The sequence below is a fragment of the Panthera onca genome, chromosome A1 (assembly GCF_046562875.1).
Source record: "Panthera onca isolate mPanOnc1 chromosome A1, mPanOnc1 haplotype 2, whole genome shotgun sequence".
Classification (NCBI taxonomy): Eukaryota; Metazoa; Chordata; class Mammalia; order Carnivora; family Felidae; genus Panthera; species Panthera onca.
In genome coordinates, this window is record NC_138339.1 from 211,798,673 (window position 1) to 211,822,917 (window position 24,245).

At 46.2% G+C, this 24,245-nt stretch overlaps 1 protein-coding gene and 1 long non-coding RNA gene across 4 annotated transcripts in view; one reads left to right on the forward strand and one right to left on the reverse strand.

The window, feature by feature from the left end:
- Positions 1 to 620: 620 nt before the first annotated feature.
- Positions 621 to 23,501, forward strand: LOC132682034 (uncharacterized). Of its 2 annotated transcripts, XR_009611414.2 has the most exons (5): positions 621 to 2,448; positions 3,939 to 3,989; positions 4,113 to 4,381; positions 18,986 to 19,024; positions 23,421 to 23,501. It is a non-coding gene; the product is annotated as an uncharacterized LOC132682034 (long non-coding RNA). The 2 variants fall into 2 exon arrangements; XR_009611413.2 differs by lacking the exon at positions 4,113 to 4,381.
- The window catches only part of VWA8 (von Willebrand factor A domain containing 8), a 365,498-nt gene continuing 362,662 nt past the window's right edge, over positions 21,410 to 24,245 (reverse strand). The window contains exons 45-46 of one of the 2 annotated variants that reach the window (XR_009611412.3): positions 22,138 to 23,762; positions 21,410 to 22,035 (exon numbers count right to left, since the gene is read on the reverse strand). Coding sequence is in view for 1 of the 2 variants with exons in the window: in XM_060637082.3 (XP_060493065.3) it covers positions 23,654 to 23,762 (109 nt within the window). In the remaining variant the exon portion in view is untranslated. Of the gene's footprint in view, positions 23,763 to 24,245 lie in introns of both variants that reach the window. The other variant, XM_060637082.3, reaches the window with a different exon arrangement.

Consider the following 24,245-nt stretch of genomic DNA (forward strand, 5'->3'; position numbering starts at 1 on the left):
CTGACAGGCCTGGCTTCTGAAAGCTGAGGGCTGTCTTTGGGGGAAGAGCCTTTGGGCATTTCTGAGGCTGTCACCTCACCTCTGCCACTTACCAACTGTGTGGCCTAGCCCTTTCTGTACAGTTGGGATGGTTTGAGTCCTCTGGCACTGGAGCCGGGAGCATAAGTGAGGCCAACACACCATGAGTTCTTAATAATTGGGAGTTATTACTGCTGTTGCTACTGCCTACTCATTCCGTTTGTAATGATTTGTTTACTTTCTGTCTTCCCCAGGAGCTTCTTGCTCTGTTTCTGTCCTGTCCTCCTCTCTGATTCCAGAGCCTGATTGTCAATACATATAGTTTGATGAAAGAAAGAAAGAAAGAAAGAAAGAAAGAAAGAAAGAAAGAAAGAAAGAAAAGAAAGAAAGAAAGAGGGAAAGGAGGGAGGGAGGGAGAGAAGGAAGGAAGGAAGGAAAAGAAAGAAAGAGAAAGGAGGAAGGGAAGAAAGGAAGAAAGGAAGGAAGAGAAAGAAAGAAAGAAAGAAAAAAGGAAAGAAAGAAAGAAAGAAAGAAAGAAAGAAAGAAAGAAAGAAAAGAAAGAAAGAGGGAAAGGAGGGAGGGAGGGAGAGAAGGAAGGAAGGAAGGAAAAGAAAGAAAGAGAAAGGAGGAAGGGAAGAAAGGAAGAAAGGAAGGAAGAGAAAGAAAGAAAGAAAGAAGGAAAGAAAGAAAGAAAGAAAGAAAGAGAAAACTTGTCATGATAATTAAATAAGATGCTGTGAAAACTTCAGGCACAGAGGGACACTTCATCTGGGGAAGGAAATGGATGGGCCGTTAGCAGCTCGTCTGGGACAGGTGGGGTGGGCAGAGGCCCAGGTCTGAGCATCTGGTGCAGTGGGAGAGCCTGGCTACTGCGGGAAGGTCTCCAGGTGCTTCTCAAACCAGTGGCAGCACCTCAGCAGGGGCCTCCTCACTTCTGACCTCTGTGTGAAGTTTCAGCCACCACTGTGGTATGGATCTCCTCAGAGGAGGAGAACTGGCTGAACCGTCTTCCTGGAGCCTCAGACCCTCTCAGGGGCCTGGGTCTGAGCAGTGGGTGATGGCTGAGCAACCAGTCCCCAGAGAAAATGCCATCTCTTTCCCGTCAGCGTGAACCCTCACATTTACATCGTTGCCAAGCTGGAAATCACAGTAAACTCCCCTCAGTAGCCCCGACAGCCCCTGAAGAGAGAGGAGAAAAAAGCTCAGCCCAGTCCAGGAAACAAAGTTCCTTCTGTTGCAAGACATGGGCTTCTGTTCAAGTCCTGGGGGTCCCTGTGGCTGCAGTGGATTGAGCTGGGCCCGGCAAGTGGGGTTTACCACGTGGTCAGGGGCGGCCCCCCAAGGCCTGGCCTTGTTTCCCACCATGGGAGAGGGGCAGCCCCCAGCCTGGCCAGGGCATCCATCGAGGGGCTGATCCTGCCAGCCCGGTGGGATCCCAGGGGCCTGAATGCCTCCCCTGTCCCAGGGGGTCAGTGCTTCCCACCCCCTGCCCTGGGAGCCCTGGTCAAGGGCACATCACATCCCTTGCCAAACTGAAGCCCAGTGTGTGCCCAGAGTCTGCCTCCTTCAGAACAGTCTTCCTTTTCACTGCCCTGCTCAGGAAATCAAAAAGGTTAAAATTTCCATCTTCTGTCTTAATTCCTGCTGTGACTCAGTCTCTGACAGGAGTCTTTTTTTCCCACCTTCCGGGGCGGAGTCTGAGCTGGGGATTCAAAGCAGAGAGGCTGACAACATGGAGCAGTTTGGATGTGCCGCTGGACAAGGCCATTTTGCCACCTCCACCCCAATGTGGCCACGGGGACAGGCAGCCCTGGGCCCAGGGCCCGAGAGACCCCTGGTCTCATGCAGGTTGGAGAAGCAGGTGAGCCTGGCAGCATCCCTGTCCCGGTCTCTCTGCCTCCCTGCAAGGTACCCTTGCAGGGTACTCGCCCTCCCTTGCTCTATTTCTTCATCAGCCCGGCCTGCCCTCCCTCATTACCTCATGGCTCTGCTCTCTGCTTTCTCAGGTGACAGCTCATTTACAGAGAAACCCTTGCAGTGTGGGTGGGGACTTGTGGAGATGCCATACCTTAACCCTGGAAGGCTCTGGGGCCTCCAGGGCATTGACGAGGCCGACCCCCAGGAGTCTGAGTACCTCTGGTCCTGGGCTTTCTCACTCACTCTGACTTCTTGGGAAATAAGGACTTTTTCCCCAGCAGGGGCTTCAGGTCAGCTTTCCCTTACTTTAATTTTTCAAACTAAGAGGCTTCTCACAGGACGTCTGTGGCATCCAGGCTTTTATTTTGGATAGGGGCCCAGGGTTCTGAAGTAACTGCCTGCAGCTGGGTGCGGACCCTGAGATGGGGGAGCAGTGCTTCATGGTCATGAGGCCCTCAAGATTTGGGAAAACGTGTGCTCTGAGTTGACTTGCAGAGTGTCTGGGGCCTCATGGTGAGTGTTTCTGCGGTGACTCAGGCCAGCCTATCTTTGGTCTGAAGATATTTTAACCTGGGGGACTTCTCTGGCACTAACGTCTGTGGGTTCAAATAAGGCAACTTTCAGATAGTAGAGTCAGAGAGAAATCATAATCAACTGGAACCATCAGTGGAAGTGAGACGAATTCTAAATTTGTGAGGAAATAATAAGTGAGGAAAGTCTAAATTTTCAGCCGGAAGTAAATTGTTCCACAGCTATTGTGGTTTTTGCTGCAATGTGGACATCCTGAAGGGTGTTTTGCCTCATTTAGGAATGCAAAAAAAAAAAAAAAAAAAAAAAAAGAAAGAAAGAAAGAAAGAAAAGAAAAAGAAAAAGAAAAAGAAATAAAATATGAAGGTGACTGGAACTCCTACTCAAGGCTTACAAAAACTAAGATGTAGGTTCTCAGAGTCCACAGGAAAAATGTCATGATATGTAGACTTATTTGTAGCCCCAACCCCAGAGACAGTCTCTTGTTGTTTTTTAATTGTAAAAATAAATAGGGGCCTGGGTAGTGCAGTTGGTTAAGCATCCGACTCTGGATCTCAGCTCAGGTCAGGATCTCGCAGTTTGTGAGTTCGAGCCCCGCATTGGGCTCTCTACGTGGATGGTGTGGAGCCTGCTTGGGATTCTCTCTCTCTCTCTCTCTCTCTCTCTCTCTCTCTCTCTCTCTCTCTCTCCTCCTCTCTGCCCCTCCCCAGCTGTGCTCTCTCTCCCCCTCTCTTTCTCAAAATAAATAAACATTAAAAAAAAATAAAAAAAAATAGCAGAAAAAAACGAACAAAAAAAATTTACACAGAACCCAGTCACTTAACATGCCACAGTTATTTGCTTTGATGGCTTGGTTTTAACTTACTTGAGGTGCTTCTGACTTAAATATAATTTAGATATTTGAAATCTAAATAACAATTATTATTGACCAAAAAACTGGCAAGTTTGATCAAAATCCTTAAGACAGATAAGAGGCTTCTAAAGAAAATTTCCTGTTATCCACTCATTTCTAATTTATCTAACACAGTGAGTCAACATCTCTTTCAGAAGGGATTTAACACGAATTACAGGAATAAAGATACAAATGAACAAGTTGACTACTCACTATTGTGTAGATGGGTGGCCCTCAACTCGAAGGCAGATTTGCTTCCCAGGGAACATTTGCAATGTCTGCAGACATTCTTGGTTGTCACAAGGAGAGAGGCTGGTACTGGCTCCCAGGGAGTAGAGGCTAGGGATGTTGCTCAACATCCTTCGATGCTCAGCCTGCTCTTCCCTAAGTCCCCACAATAAAGAATTAAAATTCAATAGTGCCGAGGGTGAGGAACTGTGGGACAGAAACTGTGAGAGAGATAAAGAAGCCTGAGGCACAGTTACTATTTTTTAGGAATTCACCAACTAAAGCATTTTTAAAATGCATAACAGAAATAGACTTTAATCTTCCACGTCTTTCCTTGTTCTGGTCCCTGTTTCAGATTCATGGAAAAGACAGGAGTCCCGCCATGCTCCTGAGCCAGGCATTCTGGGTAAGGCCCGAGCGGCAGAGCCTGGGGCTGAGGCGACGGGCGTGACTTACTATGGTTGGCAGCCACTGGAATCTGCACTCTTCTCAGGGTGACAGTGAACGACTAGACCCATTTTCCCTTCAGGTGGTCCACAGCTCTGAGCCCACCCGAGAACGCCAGGGCCGTGAGACGCAGCCCTGATGGAGGAAGATGACAAGAGTGGGTGTGACCGCAGAGCGGCACTGTGGCTGCCTCCAAGTCCAGTCAGCTCTGGGGAGCCTCTTTCCTGTTTGTCTGTGGTTCTCACTGTCCTCAGGCTCCTAGGTCCCCCGCGTTCCATCTGGCACCCAGAACTGCAGCTAATACCCTGGGGCCAGCCTGGTGCTCTGTCATCTCTCTGCCACATTCCACAGGTGGGCCTTACCTACGGGGACGCATTCCTGGGTCAGGCCTGGCACACGTTAGACTTCTCGAAGCCTGTGTACTACGGTATTGTGGTGAGAAAGGATAGTCCTTGCTTCTAGAGAGGCTTCTCCAAGTATTTAGCGATGAAGCAATATGATGTCTGTGATTTGTATCAGAATCATCTGGAAGGTGGGCATAGGGGAGAGGGGGTGAGGTGACAGAAAACAAGGTTTGCCTGCGCCCAGGGTGGGGGCTCAGTCGATTAAGCTTCTGACTCTTGATTTCAGGCCAGGTCATGATCTCAGTTTATGAGTTTGAGTCTCATGTCAGGCTCTGTGCTGACAGCAGAGAGGCTGCTTGGGATGCTCTCTCTCCCTCTTTCTGCCCCTCCCTCACTCTCTCTCTCTCTCTCTCTCTCTCAAAATAAATAAATAAAAAACTTAAAAAAGAAAAAAGATTTGCTGTGAGCCCTGGGTGATGTCCATGGGGGTGTACTGTACTTTTGTGTCTGTTTGGAATTTTCCATAAAATCTCTATAAGCCACGCTTGACCCTCACAGCAGGGCAAGGCACAGGGTAAGTGCCAAGTCTGTGAAGGGACCTTCCAGTTTTCTTTCAGAGAGTGTTATTTGATTTCATTCCTGACTGCAGGCTTGGGTTTGGAATGAGACTTTTTATTTTTTTAAACTTTATGTATTTTCAGAGACAGAGCGTGAGTTGGGGAGGGGCAGAGAGAGAGGGAGAGAGAATCCTAAGTAGCCTTCACGCTGTCAGGATGGAGCCGACAAGGGGCTTGAACTCACAAACCATGACATCCTGACCTGAGCCGAGATCAAGAGTCAGACGCTCAATGGACGGATGCACCCAGGAGCCCTGAGAGTTTTTAATATCGTCCTATGTATGTGGAAGATTAGAGCTCCTGTCAGGTAGATGGGTCTGGGCGGAAGGGCTGGCAGAGTCGGAGAAGAGGGAGGATAGAGGGAGGGTCTGTCAGGATGTGCTGGTGAGGATGGGATAGACCACCCCTTAGGACTACCCACCATGAAGCAGGAGGGTCTGGTTAAACGGGGGAGGGTGAGTCGGCCTTCAGGGCTTCAATGTGGGCCCTGGGCAGAGACAGTGAGCAGATGGTGAATAGGGGATCGGATCAGAGGAGGACTCTCGTGTTTTAAACCTGCCGACAGTAACACAGAAACAGGCAGCCGAGATCTCACAATCTGATGCCCTTCCCATCCTGGGGTCCTCTGCACCTACACTTTGTGTGCAAGGGGTGGGGGAGTTTGACTGTGGGGCCTGTCTCATAGACGGGGGAGCAGGAAGGTACTCAAGAGCAGCACTCTCATCCGTTATCTATCGATGTGCAACAAACCACCTCCAAACTTAATGGCTTAAAACAGTGAGCATTTTGTTGCTTCTCAGGCTCAGCGGGGCAGTTCTTGGGCTCACTCGTGGTTGTAGTCAGGTGGCACCTGGGGCTGCAGTCACCTGGAGGCTCCTGGGGCCCGAGAACAGTTGGCCTCTCCATGTCATCTCAAGGCATCTGCTTCCCATATGGCCTCTGCGTGACGTCTCCATGTGGACTTTTTGGCAGAGGAGCTCAGCTTTTCAACATGGAGGTTCAGGTCTCCCAAAAATGTCACAGGTGTCACAGCAGAAGCGCTCTCAGGCTTGGATTGGTCCAGCATCACTCCTACCACCTTCTGATACTCAAGCAGTCATGAGCCAACTCAGGCTTGAGGGAAGGGAAATAAACTTCACCTCCCGATGAGAGAATGACGAAGAATTGCGGCCACCTTTAATCCCCTACAGGAACCCTATTTTGGAGTCTGCTTGGAAGAAGGCGTGAGCTGCAGTCATATTAAGCGATGCCACCTTGTGGGTGGGGGAGATCCCAGCATTGCTATCCCTTGTTCCTTCCCCATTTTGTCGTGGGGATGATTGTAACATCTTTAGATGCTTCTCTAGACCTCATGTCATCATTCATGAAGTGGTGTCACGATGAACTTTCTCTGGGACCAGTGCTGGGGCTACCACCTCACTGTTCTTGAAAGTCATTCACCCAACATGACTCTGGAGCCAGAACTTTCCCCACATGCTGGGGGCCTCTTCTGTGACAGCATGGCCACAACCTGGCCTACCTTGGTCTGTTTGGGCTGCTATAACAAAAATACCATAGACTGGGTGGCTTAGACAAAAATCACCTATTTCCCTTAGTTCTGGAGGCTGGCAAGTCCAAGATCAAGGTGCCAGCAATCTGTGTATGGCAAGGTCCTACTTCCTGGTTCACTGATGGCCATGTTCTCACTGTGTCCTCAAATGGAAGCAGTGGAAGAACTCTCTGGGATCTCTTTATAAGGGCATTAATCATCCAATCGCCTCCCGAAGGGCCTATCCCCAAATGCCAAGTCCTGGAGATAAGATTTCAACCTACGAATTCTGGGGGGAAAAAGACATTGTCTATAACCTGGTTCTTTTACTCTCCTCCTTCTGGACCCACAGAAAGGAGGCCTTTAGGGCATGGGAATGAGAGCCTGACTCAGCTTTAACTGAGTCTGCCAAATCATGGGTCCAGTGGGCAGCCAAGGGGAGCCTAGGGGAGACAACATAACAGAATACCTTCACATGTCAGCATCTGCTTAATCTTCCTGCAAGCCTGTGAGGACGCTGTAGCTATCAGGTTAAACATGGACCTTAAGGGCACGTAAGCAGTCGTAGTGGAGTCAAGGGTCAAGTCCAGGTTGGCCTGACCACTGCACTCACCCTCTCCCCGCAGTCCTGAGTCACAATCCCCCTGGCTGCCCTTTGGGTGGGCAAGGAGGAGGATGTAGAGAGAACCGGCCCTGCTCTCATGCCTGGACTCCTCGGGGATGCCCTTTCCTTAGTTACAAAGAGCCTTGGCTTTGGTTTGCTACCCGGGACAGATGTTCTCAATTTTCAAGCAGCGAACGTGTCTCATTTCACCTTACCTTAATCAAGTTATTTGGGTTCTATCCACAAAGTGTCTGGGGATTTGGATAAATGGGAAAGGGTCTGTGCAATGAATGGCTCCTCTGTCTGCTGGCTCTGGAGTGGCCGACCCAGGGGCTTCACCAGGGGGGCAGAGGGGAGCAGGTCGCTCTGGCTCCTGGGTCTGTAATTGAGATTTGACCTGTTTCCAAGTCCGTATGTCTTGGAGAAATCCTTCATTCTTTCACTCTCCTCAGGTTCCTGGCCACCACCCCATCTGTCCCAGTGCCCAGGTGGGAAATGAACACTTCAACATGCTGGGCTCAGCCCCGGGCTCTCTCCCTTCTCTGCCGCATTCCACACACAGGTGGGCTCTGCTGGGAGACATTCCTGGGCAGAGCTTGGCTGGATAGCATTAAAAAAAGTCTCTGAAATACACTTATATTCAAAACAGGACTGGAGGTGGAGGTGTGGAGTGAGGTCGGGTTGATTTGCAATGCTTTCTTGGAGAGATTGATTTGGTTTCAGTTGTGAGCAGAAGAACGCTCTGCAGCCCTTGTGTGGTTCCCCTTACTCTGCAAGGATGGTGTGTGTTGGGGGTTCTCATGCCCCCCTCCCGCACTTAGCCCCTTGCTAAGCGCAACTGGAATCAGCAAACACCAGGAGGCATAAAAAAAGCACTTGTTGATTCAAGGTAGTAGCTCCCAACCTTGGCTGAATGTTAGGGATCTCCTGGGAAACTGAAAAGCACGGATGCCAGGCTCCCACCCACAGGTACTCTGACAAATTGGTCTGGAGTACCATCTGACGAGAACTCTCCCACGTGACGCCAACGTACAGACAAGGTGGCAAACTCCCACTCTGATGTCCTTTCCTTCTCCTCTGCCAGCCCTGCTGGGACCTGTCCATGCCTCAGCTTGGGGGCTGCTCGTATGGCTGTCCGTGGCGTTGCCTCTTGTCAGCTGCTGGGAGCTGGTCACACTCTGCTAGTTCCCAGTGTAGTCACACAGTGTGACCTGCAGAAAGAGGATCTTAGTTGGAGACAGCCAAAGTGCCTCCCATCCACAACCATGGAGAGTCAAAGGCTACAACTTGTAGTGTCTGTAGATGGTTCAGGAAACTGCAGCAGAAGGGGTCACATTCCACATCTAATCCATCAGCAAATCCTGTTGGCTCCATCTTCAGAACATATTCAGATTCTGACCACGTCTCACCACCTCCACTGCTCACCCAGGTCCCTGTACCATCATACCACCACGTCTTAACTGTTGCAGCGAGCTCCTTAACTGGTCTAATTTCATCCTGGGCCTTCCATGGTCTCTCAATATGGCAGCCCAAGTGCTCCTTTCAAAATGAAATTCAGAGTACGTCACTACTGTGTCAGAACCCTCCATTGGCTTCCAGATTTACATCCTGTAAAATATGAAGTCCTTACCATGATCTATAAGGCCCAATATAGTATGGGATGTGATATCTCTCTGGCCTTATCGTTTGACACTCTCCCCTTGTTCACTCCACTTCAGACATATCGGTCTCCTTGCTGTTTTTCAAGCTTGTGAAACCCGCTTCCACCTCAGGGCCTTTGTACATGCTATTCTCTCTGGCTGGAATGCTCTTATCTTTGATATTGGTGCAGCCCAGGACCAGGACCTTACTTCCTTCAGGTTTCTGTTCAATTGTTGTCTTATCAGACTCAGGTTTCCCTGAGTACCTTATTTAAAATAGCACACCACCCCCCCCAACCCAACCTTAACTCTCTTTTATTTTTATTGTGAGAGCTTATTACTACCTGCATATTTTCTGTTTATTTTTGGTCTTGCCACTAGAATGTGTGTTTCATAGAATAAGTTCATTGTTGTATCCCAGCCTAGGATAGGGCCTGAAACATAGCAAGTGCTCAACAAATATTTGAGGCGAAGCAGTGGCAAAGAAGATTCTTGGGAAATCCTCTCTGAAGATCCTGTGACTAGGCTTTGAAGGACTGAGAGGTGGTCACATGGGGGATGGAGTGGGAGGGGGTTTCCAGCAAAGGGGACAGCAGACACGGTCAGTCAGGAGCTATGGCAGACTACAGTGAGGGGCATGGGTGGACCATCTGGAGAGGAGGCTGGAGGAGCACTGTGTCCTTGAGGGGCGTGGCACCTTGCTAACTCAGTAACCTGCAGGGCTTCCATGAGGCTGGGACGATGGAAGTCCTGCGCAGCCCGGAAGAGGTTCTGCACAGAGAGGAGGTTTATTGCGATTACTTAGTTGCTGTTCCTGGTTGATACCACAGGCCACATAACCTCCGAGTTTAGTCTTCTTAGAACCATTCATAAACCACGGAAGTCTTCCTAGCTAGGGCTGGCCTGAAGTGAAGGTGGATGGAGCTGGGGTGGGTTTGAGAGGAGCAAGGTTTTCCTGCCTCCCCTAGGCTCCTGTGGCCTGAGCTGGCTGTGGCTGACTCAGGCTCGGGAACCTCCCTGAGATCCGTGAGCAGAACTCAGTAAGACCCCGAGTTACCTGGAGAAGTGGCGTGTTAGTAATTAGCACATTGCCAGCTAGCTCACATCAGACACTGAGGGAGTACAGCTTGGGAAAGGGAATGAAAGAGATGTTTGGTTTGTGAGGAATTGAATGGAAGACTAGGTGGGGCTATGTGGAGAGCTATTTGGGTATAAATGGAGTCACCAGAGGATTGGGTTGTGTGTTCCCGAACAAGGTTAGGCAGCCCCAGCACATTCACTGCCATCTATTTCTCCGGTGATAATAACTTTCCTAATTAACTGCTAGCACCAGGTGGTGTTAGGTGCTTTACACCCAAAACTACGGAAAGATAGTAATACAGTTGAGGAAATGGAGGTATGAGAAACTTCCTTGAGAGGGGGGTAATGTGAGTGAAAATGGTGGGGTCAAGACCTCTGGAAATCCTCCCCTCCATAAAAGCCCTGACAGCACGGGCAAAAAAAAAAAAAAAAAAAAAAAAAAAGTCAGAATTAATTGTTTCAAAATTCTGCAAATTAACTAAAGACTTGCAACAATCAGAGAATATATTTAAGAAAAGTGGCCGAATCTTACTAAGAACCATGAGCTTCGTGGTGCTTTAACTTGCCCTGTTACAGCTAGTAAACAAGCTCAGCAAGACGGGAAGATGAAAGTTCACCATCCAAAACTCAGTTGTATTTCTGTCCTTGAGCAGCAAACAATCTGAAAATAAAATTGAGAAAATAATTCCGTATACAATAGCATCAAAAAGAAGAAAATGCTTAGGGATAAATAAATATACACACATACACACTTAGGAATAAAAATTAAAGACGTGCAAGCCTTAGACAACTGAAAACTATAAAATATTGTTGAATGCAATGAAAGAGGTCCTCAAGAAATAAAAACTCACCTTGTGTTCATGGATTGGACAACTTAATATTGTTAGACGGCAATACTCCCCATTATGATCCGTAGATTCAAAGCGATCCCAACTAAAATCCCAGCTTTTTAGTAGGGATTTTAATGACAAGCTGATTCTAAAATTGATATGGAAATGTAAAGAACAGCAAAAATAATCTTGAAAAAGAACAAAGTTGTAGGATTCATAGTTTTCAAAACTTACCACAAAACTCTACCAATCTAGACTTCACGGCAGTAGCATAAGGATAGTCATATAGATCATTAGAATAGAATTAATGGTCCACAAATAAACCCAAACATTTACCGTCATTTACTTTTAGACAAGGATGCCATGATAGCTCAATTGGGAAAGAGCTGTCTTTTCAACAAGTAGTGCTGGGAAAACTGGATATGCACATGCAAAAGAAAAGTTGTACCCTATTTCACACAAAAATTAACTCAGAATGGATCAAAGGTGAGAGGTTAAACTATGAAACTCTTAGAAGAAAATGCAAGCATGAATTTTCATGACTTGGGATTAGGCAATGTTTTCATTCTTTTTTTTTTTTAAGGTTTTTTATTTTTATTTTTAAGTAATCTCTACCCCCAGCATGGGGCTTGAACTTACAACCCAAGCTCGAGGGAAGTATGCTCTACCAACTGAGCCAGCCAGGTGCCCTGGCAATTTTTTCTTAGATATAACACCCAAAGCATAAGCAACCAAAGAAAAGATAGATAAATTGGACTTCATTAAAATTAAAAACTTTTGTACTTTCAAGGACCCTTATTGAGAAAATGAAGGCAACTCATAGAATGGGGGAAATAATTGCAAATCATATATCTGATAATGGTCTAATATCCAGAATATATAAAGAGTTCCTACAACTCAACAACAAAAAGACAAATATCCAATTAAAGAAATGGGCAAAGGATTTGAACAGATATTTCTCTAAAGAAGATATACAAATGGTTATAAGCTAAGAAAGAGATGCTCAATATCATTAGTTATTAGGAAAATGAGAATCAAACCCACATGAGATACCATTTCACATCCACTAGGATGGCTATAATCAAAAAGATAGAAAATAACAAGTGTTAGAAAGGATGTAGAGAAGTTGGAACCCTCATATTGCTGGTGAGAATTCAACGGTGCAGCCATTTTGGAAAATAGCTGCCCAATTCCTCGAAAAGTTAAGCATAGAGTTACTATATGACCTAGCAATTCTACTCCTAGAGAACTGAAAACATGTCCACATAAAAGCTTGTACATGAATGCTCATAGCAGCATTATTCATATTAGCCAAAAAGTGGAAACAGCCAAAATATCCATCAAGTTATAAATGGAAAAACAAAATGTAGTATGTTGAGACAATTGAATAATATTTGGCATAAAAAAGAGTGAAGTAGTGATCCATGATACAACAAGGATGACTCCTGAAATCATTATGGTAAAAGAAAGAAGCAAAAAAAGGTCCCATGAGTATGAATCTATTTGCATGAAATAATTCAGCATAGGCAAATTCATTGAGAAAGTAGATTACAGTTGCCAGGGGATGGGGGAGGGGCAGTGGGGAGTGACTACTAATGAATATGAGATTTCCTTCTGGGGTGATGAAAATATTCTGGAATTAGGTGGTGATATTTGCACAACTTTCTGAATATACTCCAAACCACTGACTGAATTGTATGCTTTAAAAGGGTGATATGGTATGTGAATTGTATCTCAATAAAAAAAGTGTCTTAGAAAACTTCCCTAGGACAGAAAACTAGTTAGTATGGTAGTCATGATTTGAATCCAATGCCCAAGAGCTTAAGGACATTTGTTGCCAAGTCCTCTGTGCCTTGGTAAGCAGCATGTGGTCCCTTGGAACCGACTCGGTTACTCACAGAAACATGGTTTCTGTTGGGTGATGTGGTGTCTTCTGGGCACAGCTACCTAGATGTCTCCTCGTCACCAGGGGCTGACCTGGACACAAATTCATGTTCAATACCACACAGCATACTTGCCTCTCCCACTTCCAATATTTTGTTATAAGGTCAAGCTTGGGTGTCTGATTTATTCTTCTCTTGGGATGACATCTTTCCCTGTGGTTCCTCATCTCTCATGTAAATGGATTAGGGGTGGGCCTATGCTGCCACTCTAGCAGATGTGACAGAATTCCTGCTTAAACTAAAGCTTAATCTCTATCTCTGCTACAATATTGTTATTGTGGGTGCTAATCTCCTTTCCTTTAGGTATTTTGTTGTTATTATTTTTGAGAGAGAGAGAGAGAGAGAGAGAGAGAGAGAGAGAGCGAGCACAAGTGGGGGAGAGGGTTAGAGGGAGAGAGAGAAAGAATATCAAACAGGCTCCATGCTCAGCTTGGAGCCCAATGTGGGGCTTGATCTCACAACCATGAGATGACTCAACCGAAATCAAGAGTTGGGTGCCCAACTGACTTAGCCACCTAGGCACCCCTATTTTAGGTATTTTAAATAGGGTAAATTTTCTTCTCTTCAATCTATCCACCTACCCACCCACCACCCCATCCCTCCCTCCCTCCCTCCCTCCATCCTTCCATCCATCCATCCATCCATCCATCCATTCAATTTGACCAATCCATGTTGTGCTAGGCTTTTTCCAAAGCAACTTGCTGAAGCACAGATTTGTCTAGGTTTAGGAACATGTGCCAACTGAGTTTTTCTAAGTCTTCTAGTGATTTGTGAGTTCAGGGGGTTGTCTTTCTGGGTTGTGTGTAGGCTTGAAATGCTTGGCGGCCATGATGATCAGCCAGGGGTCCCAGGCAGCCTCACAAAGGCAGAAATAATTCTGATCCTTCCTGCTGATTTTTTTCTTCTTTCTTTTCTTTCTTTCTTTCTTTCTTTCTTTCTTTCTTTCTTTCTCTTTCTTTTCTTTTCTTTTCTTTCTTTCTTTTCTTCTTTCCTCCTTCCTCTTCCTTTCTTTCCTTCCTCTTCCTTCCTTCCTTTTTTTTCTTCCTTTCTTTCTTCCTTTCTTTCTTCTCTCTTCTTTCTTTCTTTTCTTCCTTCTTCTTCCTTCCTTCCTTCCTTCCTTCCTTCCTCTTCCTTCCTTTCCTTCCTCTTCCTTCCTTTCTTCCTTCCTTCTTCCTTTCTTTCTTTCTTTCTTTCTTTTCTTTCTTTCTCTTTCTTTCTTTCTTTCTTTCTTTCTTTCTTTCTTTCTTTCTTTCTTTCTCTCTCTCTCTCTCTCTTTCACAGAGTTCACAGAGCAAGCCATTTTCAATAAAAGGGTTTGCAAATGTAAAATTTCCTCCCCGAGGGCTCCTTCTGCATGGCACAGACCTTTCATCACTAACCCAACTTGTAATCTTGGGTAAAAGAAGGTTCTCCACTCATTTTCAAAGAGAAAAAAAAAATGCAAAGCAAAACAAAACAGACATATCATGAAGTCCTCCATGTAATGAGGTTGCTCTGTTGAGCTGTCATTACTCTGGGCTCCAGGAGGGCCTGGCCTTCCACCTCACCCTGGCCAGTCAGGGCTGGAGTTAGCCAACTGGACAGCCCAGAAGGCCACCCTGGAGGCTCTGAAAACAGGCTGTTTTTCAGGGCTGGGCCTCACTTAGAAACTCCTGGCTGGTCAGTAGCAGCCAAGGATGGGAGAAGAGTCCTGTCAGAACTCCCATCTCAGCTACCCCTTGGAACATTCCAAATTCAGGCTTTTGCTCATACCACTCTTACCCCTGCCTTCCCCCAAAACTCCCGCACCTCTCGGCTCATAGAATCTCGCTCATCCTCGAGAGCCAGTAGGAGTCCTGCCTCTGGGACCCCAGAGCCTCTGCATCCTACAACTACTCATGCAATAGCAGTTTATGGAGCAGTTTTTCAGGGCCAGGCTAAAGACAGATAAGACTGGATCCTTGCCCTTCCCACAATAAGGAATGTAGATGTGGAAACAATTATGGGACAGCATACTAAGCACTCATAGCTATTCCTACTGACTTTTAGGGTGCCATATGCGCTTCTCTCGCCCTCAGGCAGCAAGTTGGCCTTTTCTTTTCCCTTTTAGGGTAGACTGGTGGTCTTTGCTTTTTAAATAAAATGAGAGGGGGAATGGTACCTGTCTCATGAAGTTGTTGTGAGGGTTTAATGAGTTTGTTTATGCAAAATGCTTAGGAGGTGACTGGCACATGGAAAATGCTAAATAATAGTGATCTATTATTATTTAGTGTAATAATAATAATAATAATAATAATAATTTTTATTATTCTCCCTGCATGTGACAGAACATGGCACCTTAGGCATAGCCTTCTAAGACTCCTCAGTCACTGCTTCCAGAAGGGTCCGACTGAAAGGGAGCCATTCTTTCTTTTTTTTTTTTTACATTTTTTTAAATGTTTATTTTTGACTGAGAGAGAGAGACAGAGCATGAGCGCGGGAGAGGCAGAGAGAGGGGGGGACACAGAATCTGAAGTGGGCTCCAGGCTCTGAGCTGTCAGCACAGAGCCTGATGCGGGGCCCGAACTCATGAACTGTGAGATCATGACCTGAGCCAAAGTCGGGCGCTCAACTGACTGAGCCACCTACGCGTCCCGGGAGCAATTCTTTCAAGGGCTATCTGAATACTTAGCTGAGTTGGGGGTTCTTCCCTGGATTGAGGAAGGGGTACAGGCCAGGAAGACATCCAGATGGACTCACTATAGTCTTTATTTACTCTTAAGGAGAGAGAGAGAGAGAGAGAGAGAAAGAATCTTAAGCAAGCTTCACGCTTACCACAGAGCCCAATGCAGGGCTCAATCCCACAACCTTGGGATCATGACCTGAGCCAAAGCCAAGTATAGGACACTCAATTGACTGAGCCACCCTGGCGGCCCATAGTCTTTATTTTTAATACAGTTCTAGCACTAACAGCCTCCTGGACAGACGCCTGTGGCTGCAGTGTGAATGGCTTGGGGCCACTCCTAAGAAGGGCCATTTTGTCTCCCCCGGAGACAGGTGATGGCAGAGCCAGGAGACAAACTCTTGATTGCAACCACATCTGCAAATAGAGAGCATGGGCTCTGTGCTGTCCTGGAGGGACAGAAAGCCCTGGAGCTGAATGGCCTCCCATCACTTGCCCCCAGACCCCAGACCACTCTGCTTTTATTTTCCTGTATTTGGTCCCCACTTCGTTCACCCTGATGGAGAGGATGCTCTGGGCTCTCCATCCATTCTGAGGTGTTTGACCAGACCAAAGAGTGTCCTGGCCCCCAAAGTTGGTCAGAGTCCCTCACCTCCCAAGGGGCCATGTCCCTCTTGGGAAAATGCCACTTGAACTGGATAGCACTTTCTGTTTATAAAGTGCCCTCATTATTTTATCTCGATCTTCACATACACCCCGAGATATATGATTATTATCCTCATCTCAGAGGTGAGAAAACAGTGCTCAGAGAGGCCAGAAAATGCTTCTGAAGTCATGGGGACTCTGCCTGCCCCATGCAGAGGGGGAATTTGGAGTTTCTTGGCCTGGCAGGAATGGATCTGACTACAGAAACTGGGGTGAGTCTTCTCATCGTCTCTGCCTTCTGTGCTCATCCTGTTGTTCATCTGACTTATGTCATATTTTCAGGGTGCCAGCCACGTGGCCTTTCAGTCAGACCTTGCTGGGATAGTCTCATTGAATGATGCCCAAATGACAGGACAAATGAGACTGTCATGAGGAGGAGCTGAAGCGGTTTTAAGAGAGACACTGATGTCATGGTTTCTAGAAGCCCTTTGGGAATGGCAGTAATGAAGTGGGGGGGGGGGGCGCGGTCACTGGCGGGCTCAGGAAATGCAAAGCTGTTTCTCTTTAAATGTGTGGTGATGGATGGTAACCAGACTTACTGTGGTGACCATTTCACAATCTATACATCTATTGAATCATTACGTTGTACACCTGAAAGTAATATAATGTTATATGTCAATTATACCTTTATTTAAAAAACTGGTTCTCTTTCGAAGAGGAAAAAAGTGAGCCGTCTCAAAGAAAAACAAAGGAGCTTTTATCTTTAAGAAGCCATGCTCAGTTTTCAAAGGTACCTGATTTTTTAGCGCTAATAATACGTAAGTGTTTTTAAAGTTTATTTTTTTTTTTGAGAGAGACAGAGAGACAGAGAGAGATTCAGAGCATGAGTGGGAGAGGGGCAGAGAGAAAGGGAGAATCCCAAGCAGGCTCCGCACTGTCAGCTCAGAGTCCGACGTGGGGCTCACGAACCATGAGATCTGACTTGAGCCCAAACCAAGAGTCAGGGGCTTAATCCACTGAGCCACCCAGGCATCCCAATATACAAATGTTTTTAGAAACTTAGACAATAGCTTCTTCCAAAAGTCTGAATTACAGACGCTTCAGAAAACTCCCCAGTGTAAGTATGCTCAATACTCTCCTTGTACGGGAGGAACATTCTGGGTTTGAGAGGCTCACGCTGATGTCATTCCAGTCCTTACCAGGAAGGCACTCAGGAATTTCTCAGCTCCCTCCTCAGGACCGTCCCCAGGGCTTGTGGAGCAGCCTTGTGGGGTGTGGACCAGGCCTGCTCCTGCAGGGGAGGGAGGTGGCTTCCAATAACGGTTGTGGCCTCTCAGGGGTTTAATTCTTTTTTGAAAAGCCTACAGCACAGGGTAAAAGTCCGCTTGGCAAATTGGAAAAAAAAAAAATCTGATTTGTTTACTTCACCAGAAACAAGGCCCGGGTGCTGTGAGGCAAGTGCCCAGTGGTGAAAGGCCTTGCTGGGGAATTGCCTCCCTGACATGTGCATGGCTCCTGACTCCCGTAACCCAGATGCCAGGAGGGTGGAGCTTCCACAAGACGGAGGGCGAAATGCAAGTGGAAGTCTGGGTGTCTCTAAAAAAGCGGGGCTTCAGAGGACCAAGCCAGCGTCCATCCACACCTGACAAAGCCTTCACTGAGCGCTCTCTCAAGGGGACGGAGAGGCCACATATGCAGCCCCAAGCAAGAATGTCACCCCCAATGTATGCATGTCACATGCCTGCACGCCATGTCCCGGGCCCAGGCCCCTGCTTGGGTGATGCTCCAAGCTGCAAGCGCCCCCACCCCCTCCCACTTCCTCACCAGTCACAGGCCCTGTCTGGAACCTTCATCTCAGCTGGGGCCTGGACGAAAGCATGTGAATGAAGGAATTCAAACCAAGATGAGCATGATGGATAGCCTCTCAGGGCTATTTGTATTTTAAAAGAGAAGCCCCTCTCTCTGGGAAACGCCACTCTAAAGACAGACTTCAGATGTCAGGGGGCGAGGAGCCAGGCCAGCTGCATGGGGCTGTATTCCAGCCAAGTGACTGACTGCCTGCTCTCAGGCGGTCTTGTGGAACCGCCACAAACTCCCACCTCTGCAGACTGCGTGCCCATTCCCGTCTCCACTGAAAGAGATTCTTTCGTCCGGGCACTACGTATCGAATAGCAGATCTTTGTACTTGAGGCTGCAAGGTATGGACATGCACATTCTATCTGCTTTGAAAATAGTTGTTCAAACATAGAAGCCCCAGAGGACACTTTTCAGATAAAAATCCCTTTGTCAACTGCAAAATAAACAGGTATATTTTCCAGACCGTGTGTCAGTTAACTAAGGAAGCCCTGACCCTCCCAGGTATCCCTTGTCATCTGCCCTCTATTTTATGCGGAGAATACCCTGCCATCTGAGCATCCTGGTTGCCGTGGAAACCCTCAGTGTCCTCACCAGCCCTGGGTTCTGTGGGAGCTGCCCCCAGGAGCCAAGGCGAAGGCTGGTCAGCAGGCTGCTTCCCCACTGTTGCCATTTGATTTCCACTGGGCCCGCGTGTGCTCCTTTCTGGGCCAGTGTTTTCAGGGGCGATACGGGCCAGAAAATATTTTGTAAAAGGAAATGGACCAACTAGCTTTGCTAAGACTCACTCTATTCCTGGAACCCTGATGATAGAAGACTTCTTAATTAGCTTTGGAAAGAAGAAGTAAATAGTGTCATTACATTGCATCAGTATTTGTTAATATAAACACATTGCACGTAAAAGGCTGCCTTTAATGTCCTGAGTAAATATACTTATTTTTCATTTAAATTTGTAAGGCTTCATGTATGGTATCATGGGACCAATTACACAAAGTACTCTTGACAGGCTCATTCTTTTCTTGCCCCACTGTGGCGTGCATAAAGAGACAGACCCTTTGGGATGTTCAGACAGACATTTTTCACAGGTCAAACTCTCGCTGCCATTACTAATGCTTCAGGGCTGCGGGGAACTTTAATACATCCTGATATTCTGAAACTCCTATGGGATCACACCCACCATCTCTGGGGTCCGAGTTTATTGACAAATACTGATTTTTTTTTTTTTTCAGGGTAAAAGCTGGCTGCTCCAAAGCACTTTCACAAAGCCGGTAAGAAGGGGGGAGCCTCAAGGTGACTCTGGCGCCTGCCAGGAGGAGGACCTCGGGTGGTGGCTGAGGTTCCTTAGAGAGGACGTGTCCCTTGATGAGATTTCTTAGAGATGAACATGACGTTCCCACCACGATCCGGATCCAAACCCCTTTAAAAGAGTGTTCTACTTTGCTCCCCGTGGCCAAATACCACAAGCACTAGTCAATTTAAAAATTATGTAACCCTGGCATTCCAGAGCTGACGTGCCTGGCTGCAGGAACAGACGCAGTGTTCGAAGGTGAAAGCCCCAGACGGTGCTCAGTGTCAAAAAAGAGTGTCAAATCATTTTCAGCTTGAGAGGTTTGCTCGGCAAGCATTTTTTCCCCTCTGGAGGAGATTTTTGTTTACAGGATTTAACAATTAAAAAAAACTCACACACACAATTGCGCATTGTTCAGCTCGGGGCACAAAGGTCAGCTCTCGGCACCCAGTAGTTTTCCAATTCCTGATCCTTTTTGATCCACTGGGCAGATCAGCAGATACGGAGTTTTATTTTAAGGTAGCAACATGCAAAGTAAGAGACAAAGGGTAGAAATCTTGTGAATTACTATCCAGCAGAAATACCCGTCCAGATGATGGGGGAAAGCTTGCTTGTCCAATTCTAATGATGTCTTTGTAGCTTTTAGAATGCATATTCAGTTGTAACACTGTATTTTTGGGTGCTAAAATCCTCTGTATAATTGGAGCTGTTTGTGGGGTTCAGGCGACAAAAATACATGAAAATGATGTTGTTCTCGTAAGACACGTGAGGGACAGAGTCAATTGCTGTATGAGATATAGAAAGAGGGACTATAGTGTTAGAGATAATTTTGTTCAACTTTTGAAATTTAAATTTGAAGTTAATTTTAAATAGGTGAAGCAATTCAGACCCAGAAGTGACAAGCCCAAGTTCATACAGGTAGCTAAGCAGCATCTAGAACTTCCTTTCTACTAATTGTACTTACTTAGAGTCTGTAAATTCTCCCACCACAAGATGGAACACTGGAATTCCTTTCTATTACCTGCAGGACTCTTGCCACAGCCAGTCTTAGAAAGAAAGGTAAAGGAAAGGCAATGGTAAGAACTTTATGATATGACTCTAACCAGAAAGTGGGAGCAAATTAGATGCTTCATTGAACAAGCCAGATATGTTACTGGTTGGAATAACTTTTTAAAAGTGGACATTTTATTGCTTAGGATGAAAAAGTTATATACAATTTACTAAATACAAGTGGACATTTGGCTGTTCTTTGATGCAGTTCCAGAAAAAAGTTTTCCAGGCAGGAGATGTTGGCTGACAACTTGTGGAATCTGAGGTGCCTGGGTGGCTCAGTCGGTTAAGCATCTGACTCTTGGTTTCGGCTCAGGTCATGATCTCACAGTTTGTGAGTTAGAGCCCCATGTCAGGCTCTGTGCTGATAGCAAGAAGCCTGCATGGGATTCTCGGTCTCCCTCTATCTCTGCCCCTCCCCCCTTATGATCTCTCTCTCTCTCTCTCTCTCTCTCTCTCTCTCTCTCTCAAAAATAAACATTAAAAAAAAAAAAAGAAAAAGAACTGTGGAATCCCTCTAACTGCCATTGTTGCGCCACAATGGAGACACAACCAACAGGCCGCCACCCTCTTGCTCCTCTAGTCCTACACTTCTCTGTTTTGTTTGAGGCGGAATTTAATTCTGGCTGATCTGACAGGCACAGGAAGGAGCCAGGCAGAGAAAGGGTTGAAGGCTCTGGAGCTGCCCTTTTAAGAACACTGACAGTGGTGTCCACGGAAAACTACTTCTAAATGGCTTTCAAGGCCCTCGAGTTTGTTTAGAGAAAATCCCACTGGCACTGATGGATTTCTCCTCCTCTGACAGTTCACAGGAAAGGGTGTAAAGAATTAGATGATTCATTCCACACATGTGACAGCCTCACGTAGTCCCGCTCTGATCCACTTCTTGCGGCTGTGTTCGAGGTGCCCCGTGTGTGATGAGGTCATCTCGCTGGGGCACACAAAAGATTCCAGGGGGAATACACCATATACTGCGGCCATTCATGGCGTTCATTCCTCCTGGCTGCTCAGGGGTAACAATGAACCTTCTCAGCATTACAGGGCTCACTACGGAGACAAGCTGGTTTAGATGCCTTTCAGTGGAGCTCCCTCCCTGGGGCAAACAATGCATTTATTATAATGTCTTGGCCCCAAGAAGGGCCTGGGAACAGCACGGAGTGGCCTACAATTAAGTACATTTCATAATAAAGGCACAAACTTCTTAGGTATTCTAAGAAGTGAAAATAAACCCTTCTCATCTCCTCTCTTGGCCACCCCCCCTCCCCCCACCCCATCATCTCTCCCTTTTACAAAAAGGCAAAGTCAGGGGTTACACGTTTGTTTGTTTGCTTGTTTTAAATAACAATTGCAAGGATGTCTGGCCAGTGAGGAGAGGTGAATTAAATTACAGGAGAACATTCTTCCCATGTGAAGGAAAACTGGCCTCTGCTCACTCAGGTAGTCAGGGCACAGGCAGGATTTGTTACATGGCCATTGTGTTAATGATTCTCGGATTCTGGTCCAAAGCCTTTGGGGGCTGTGACTGTCCTCAGAGGGGCACTCCTAGGGGTTAAGCTGCCACTTGAACGGGCACTTCCTCAGTTTGCTGCTGAGCCCAGGAAGGGCTGGTTAGAGATGTCCCTCCAGCAGTGTCTTGTGTCCTTGCTCCCCACATCCTCCTCTGAGTGCCCGGATGTGTGCAGGTGGCTTCTGAGTCCCAGGGAGAGGAAGACAGCTCTGTGAACTGTGGTCAGGTTGCAAGAAGAGAAAGGAGTCAAGGCAACGAGAGCTCGAGTACATCATGAGGGAGGCCAGCACAGCCCAGCTCCGCCCCTGCCTGCCAGTGACTGAGGCCCGTTTTCTTGAACTTCCTTACACCTCAGTTTCCTTATTTATCAAGGAGGATGTGAAAAGTATGAATAGTCAGTAGTCCGGTATTGGGAAGTGACTTACTTTCCTCATCTGTAACATGAGATAAAAAAAAGAAAAAAAAATGCTTCTATTTTACATGCATCTTTGTGAGGATTGAATGGAATGATACATGAAATCGTTTAGCATACATACCTGGTATGTGGTAATAATCAGTAAGTGCTACCGGCTGCTGTTGTTGTTATTATTACTGTTATTAATGCAATTACATTTTTAAAGGTACTCGTTGGATTGAAACTGCATGGCTGGATGATTCAGTACACAGAGCAAGTATCTGGCCGGAAAAATAAGAGAAGCTATGCAAACTCATTGGGCAGGATTGCACTGGAAATCTAATTACTTTTATTTCTTTGACAACTGATGGGGAATCGAGGGTGGTGGAACAAATGGGTGATACCTTTTCTTCTCTACAATTGATTAAAAAGAAACGGATCTGTATAATTCCATTACATATGGGTAAACAGGGTAACCTCATTAACAAGACTAGTTTTTCCAACTCATGACAAGAAAGCACGCACACACTGGTGCCCCCTGCAATTTTGACTTTGCATCTCTAGCTTCTTAGGTGCTTGCACAGACCCTGACTTTGGCTATGGCATTTGATTTTAAACAAAGGGACAATGAGCCTGTTGGTAAATGAAGGTCAGCCCAAGAGTAGGTGGGAATGAGGTACACTTTGAAAGAAAAGAGGAGTCTTGACAAAAAAAAGCATATATATATATATATATATATATATATATATATATATATATACACACACACACAGCTAAAGAGATCTCCAGTTACCATTCAATTCAAACATACTGCCTTGTTTTTACTTTGCTTTAAGTAAAAACATAAGTGTTTGTTGTTTTGAACATTACATTTTGGACACCAAAATATGTGAGACTTGTGAGAAGCACTGGAAGAACAAGAGGAAACAGGAAGTTCAAGGCAAGACATCCTTTATCCTTCCACGCTGGCAGCATGGAAAATGGGAGGTTTGCTCTTTATTATTTAAAGAGTCTTTAAAAAGTCAGGTGGGAAAGATAGCAATGCAGGGATCTTTTGATTCCTTTTGGCTTTTGCCAAGAGAATGGAATTATTGAAAAAAACCTGTTTATAAAATATGTCTGTTAGAAAGCTTTCCAGTGAGTTACATACTATAAAATCATTGTCTTCTGGGCAACCAAGAGTGGAGAAGAAAATACACTTAATTACTGGATAGGAGCAGGTTGGGTGGGTTTGCACAGACTTGTAACTCAACGTCAGAATACGGCAACTAAAGCTTAGTTTGATGGGGTCGCTTCTGTTACCTCAGGTGACCAGATGTTAAGGCAAAAGCAAGGAATTCTCTTTCCTTCAGGTTTCTAGATATAAACCAAGTACCACAGTTCTCAAACCACTTTCCTTTAACCCTGACCTTTTATAAAATGCAGGTCAACTCACTTCCCTGTGAACCCATCAACAGTTGTCGGTTTCCATGCACAAACCTCCCTCTGGCTGCTTTCCTGAATTCGGATTGCTGAGCAAGCACAGGAGGACCCAGGAATGCCAGAATTATCCAGTCATTGCACAGGTTCCCTTTATAGATGTCTTCTTTTCTTCAGAGTACTCTTTATCCCTATCTTATTTCAAATCCCGGGGGCACCAGGGTGACGAAGGGCACGGCTTAAACAGTGGACAACATGGTGGAGGTGAAGATCTGTTGTAAAATCTGAGGGATGTCCTTGGTATCCATGGCAACGAAAGACCGGCCAGCTGGTAAAGTTCTCTGAAGCCTGCCAGGATGGAAGGGGAGAGAAAATTACCATTGCAAATCGAGGCTCCCCTTCCACCTCCTGCCCCCACAAACCACAGTGTCCGGATGGTTTCTTAGGAAAAGAAGTTTTTACTTTCTAATACCTTGCCCCTGCCGGCAATTGAACTGGCTGTCACTGGGCAGTGAAAGGCTTGGAAAAGCAACAAAACAGAGCGAGGCACACTGAAAGCAGTGAACCCAGAGAAAGGTCTTTTCGGTGAGAAAATCAGTTAATTGGAAAAGAAGAAATTTCCTTCCTTTTATTACTGTCACTTTCTAGTATTCCCTTGGTAGAACAGAACGCTAGGGACGCATTTGAGATTGGCTCACCTAGGTCCAGCAAATCCATACGCTGTACTAAGTGTTTTTCCTGCCTTAGAAAACAGGCCCCGAAAAATGCTGCCTGGCCAAACCCCGGGTGGTTCTTTCTTTCTTTCCCTGCTCTCTCGTTCTTTTTTGCCTC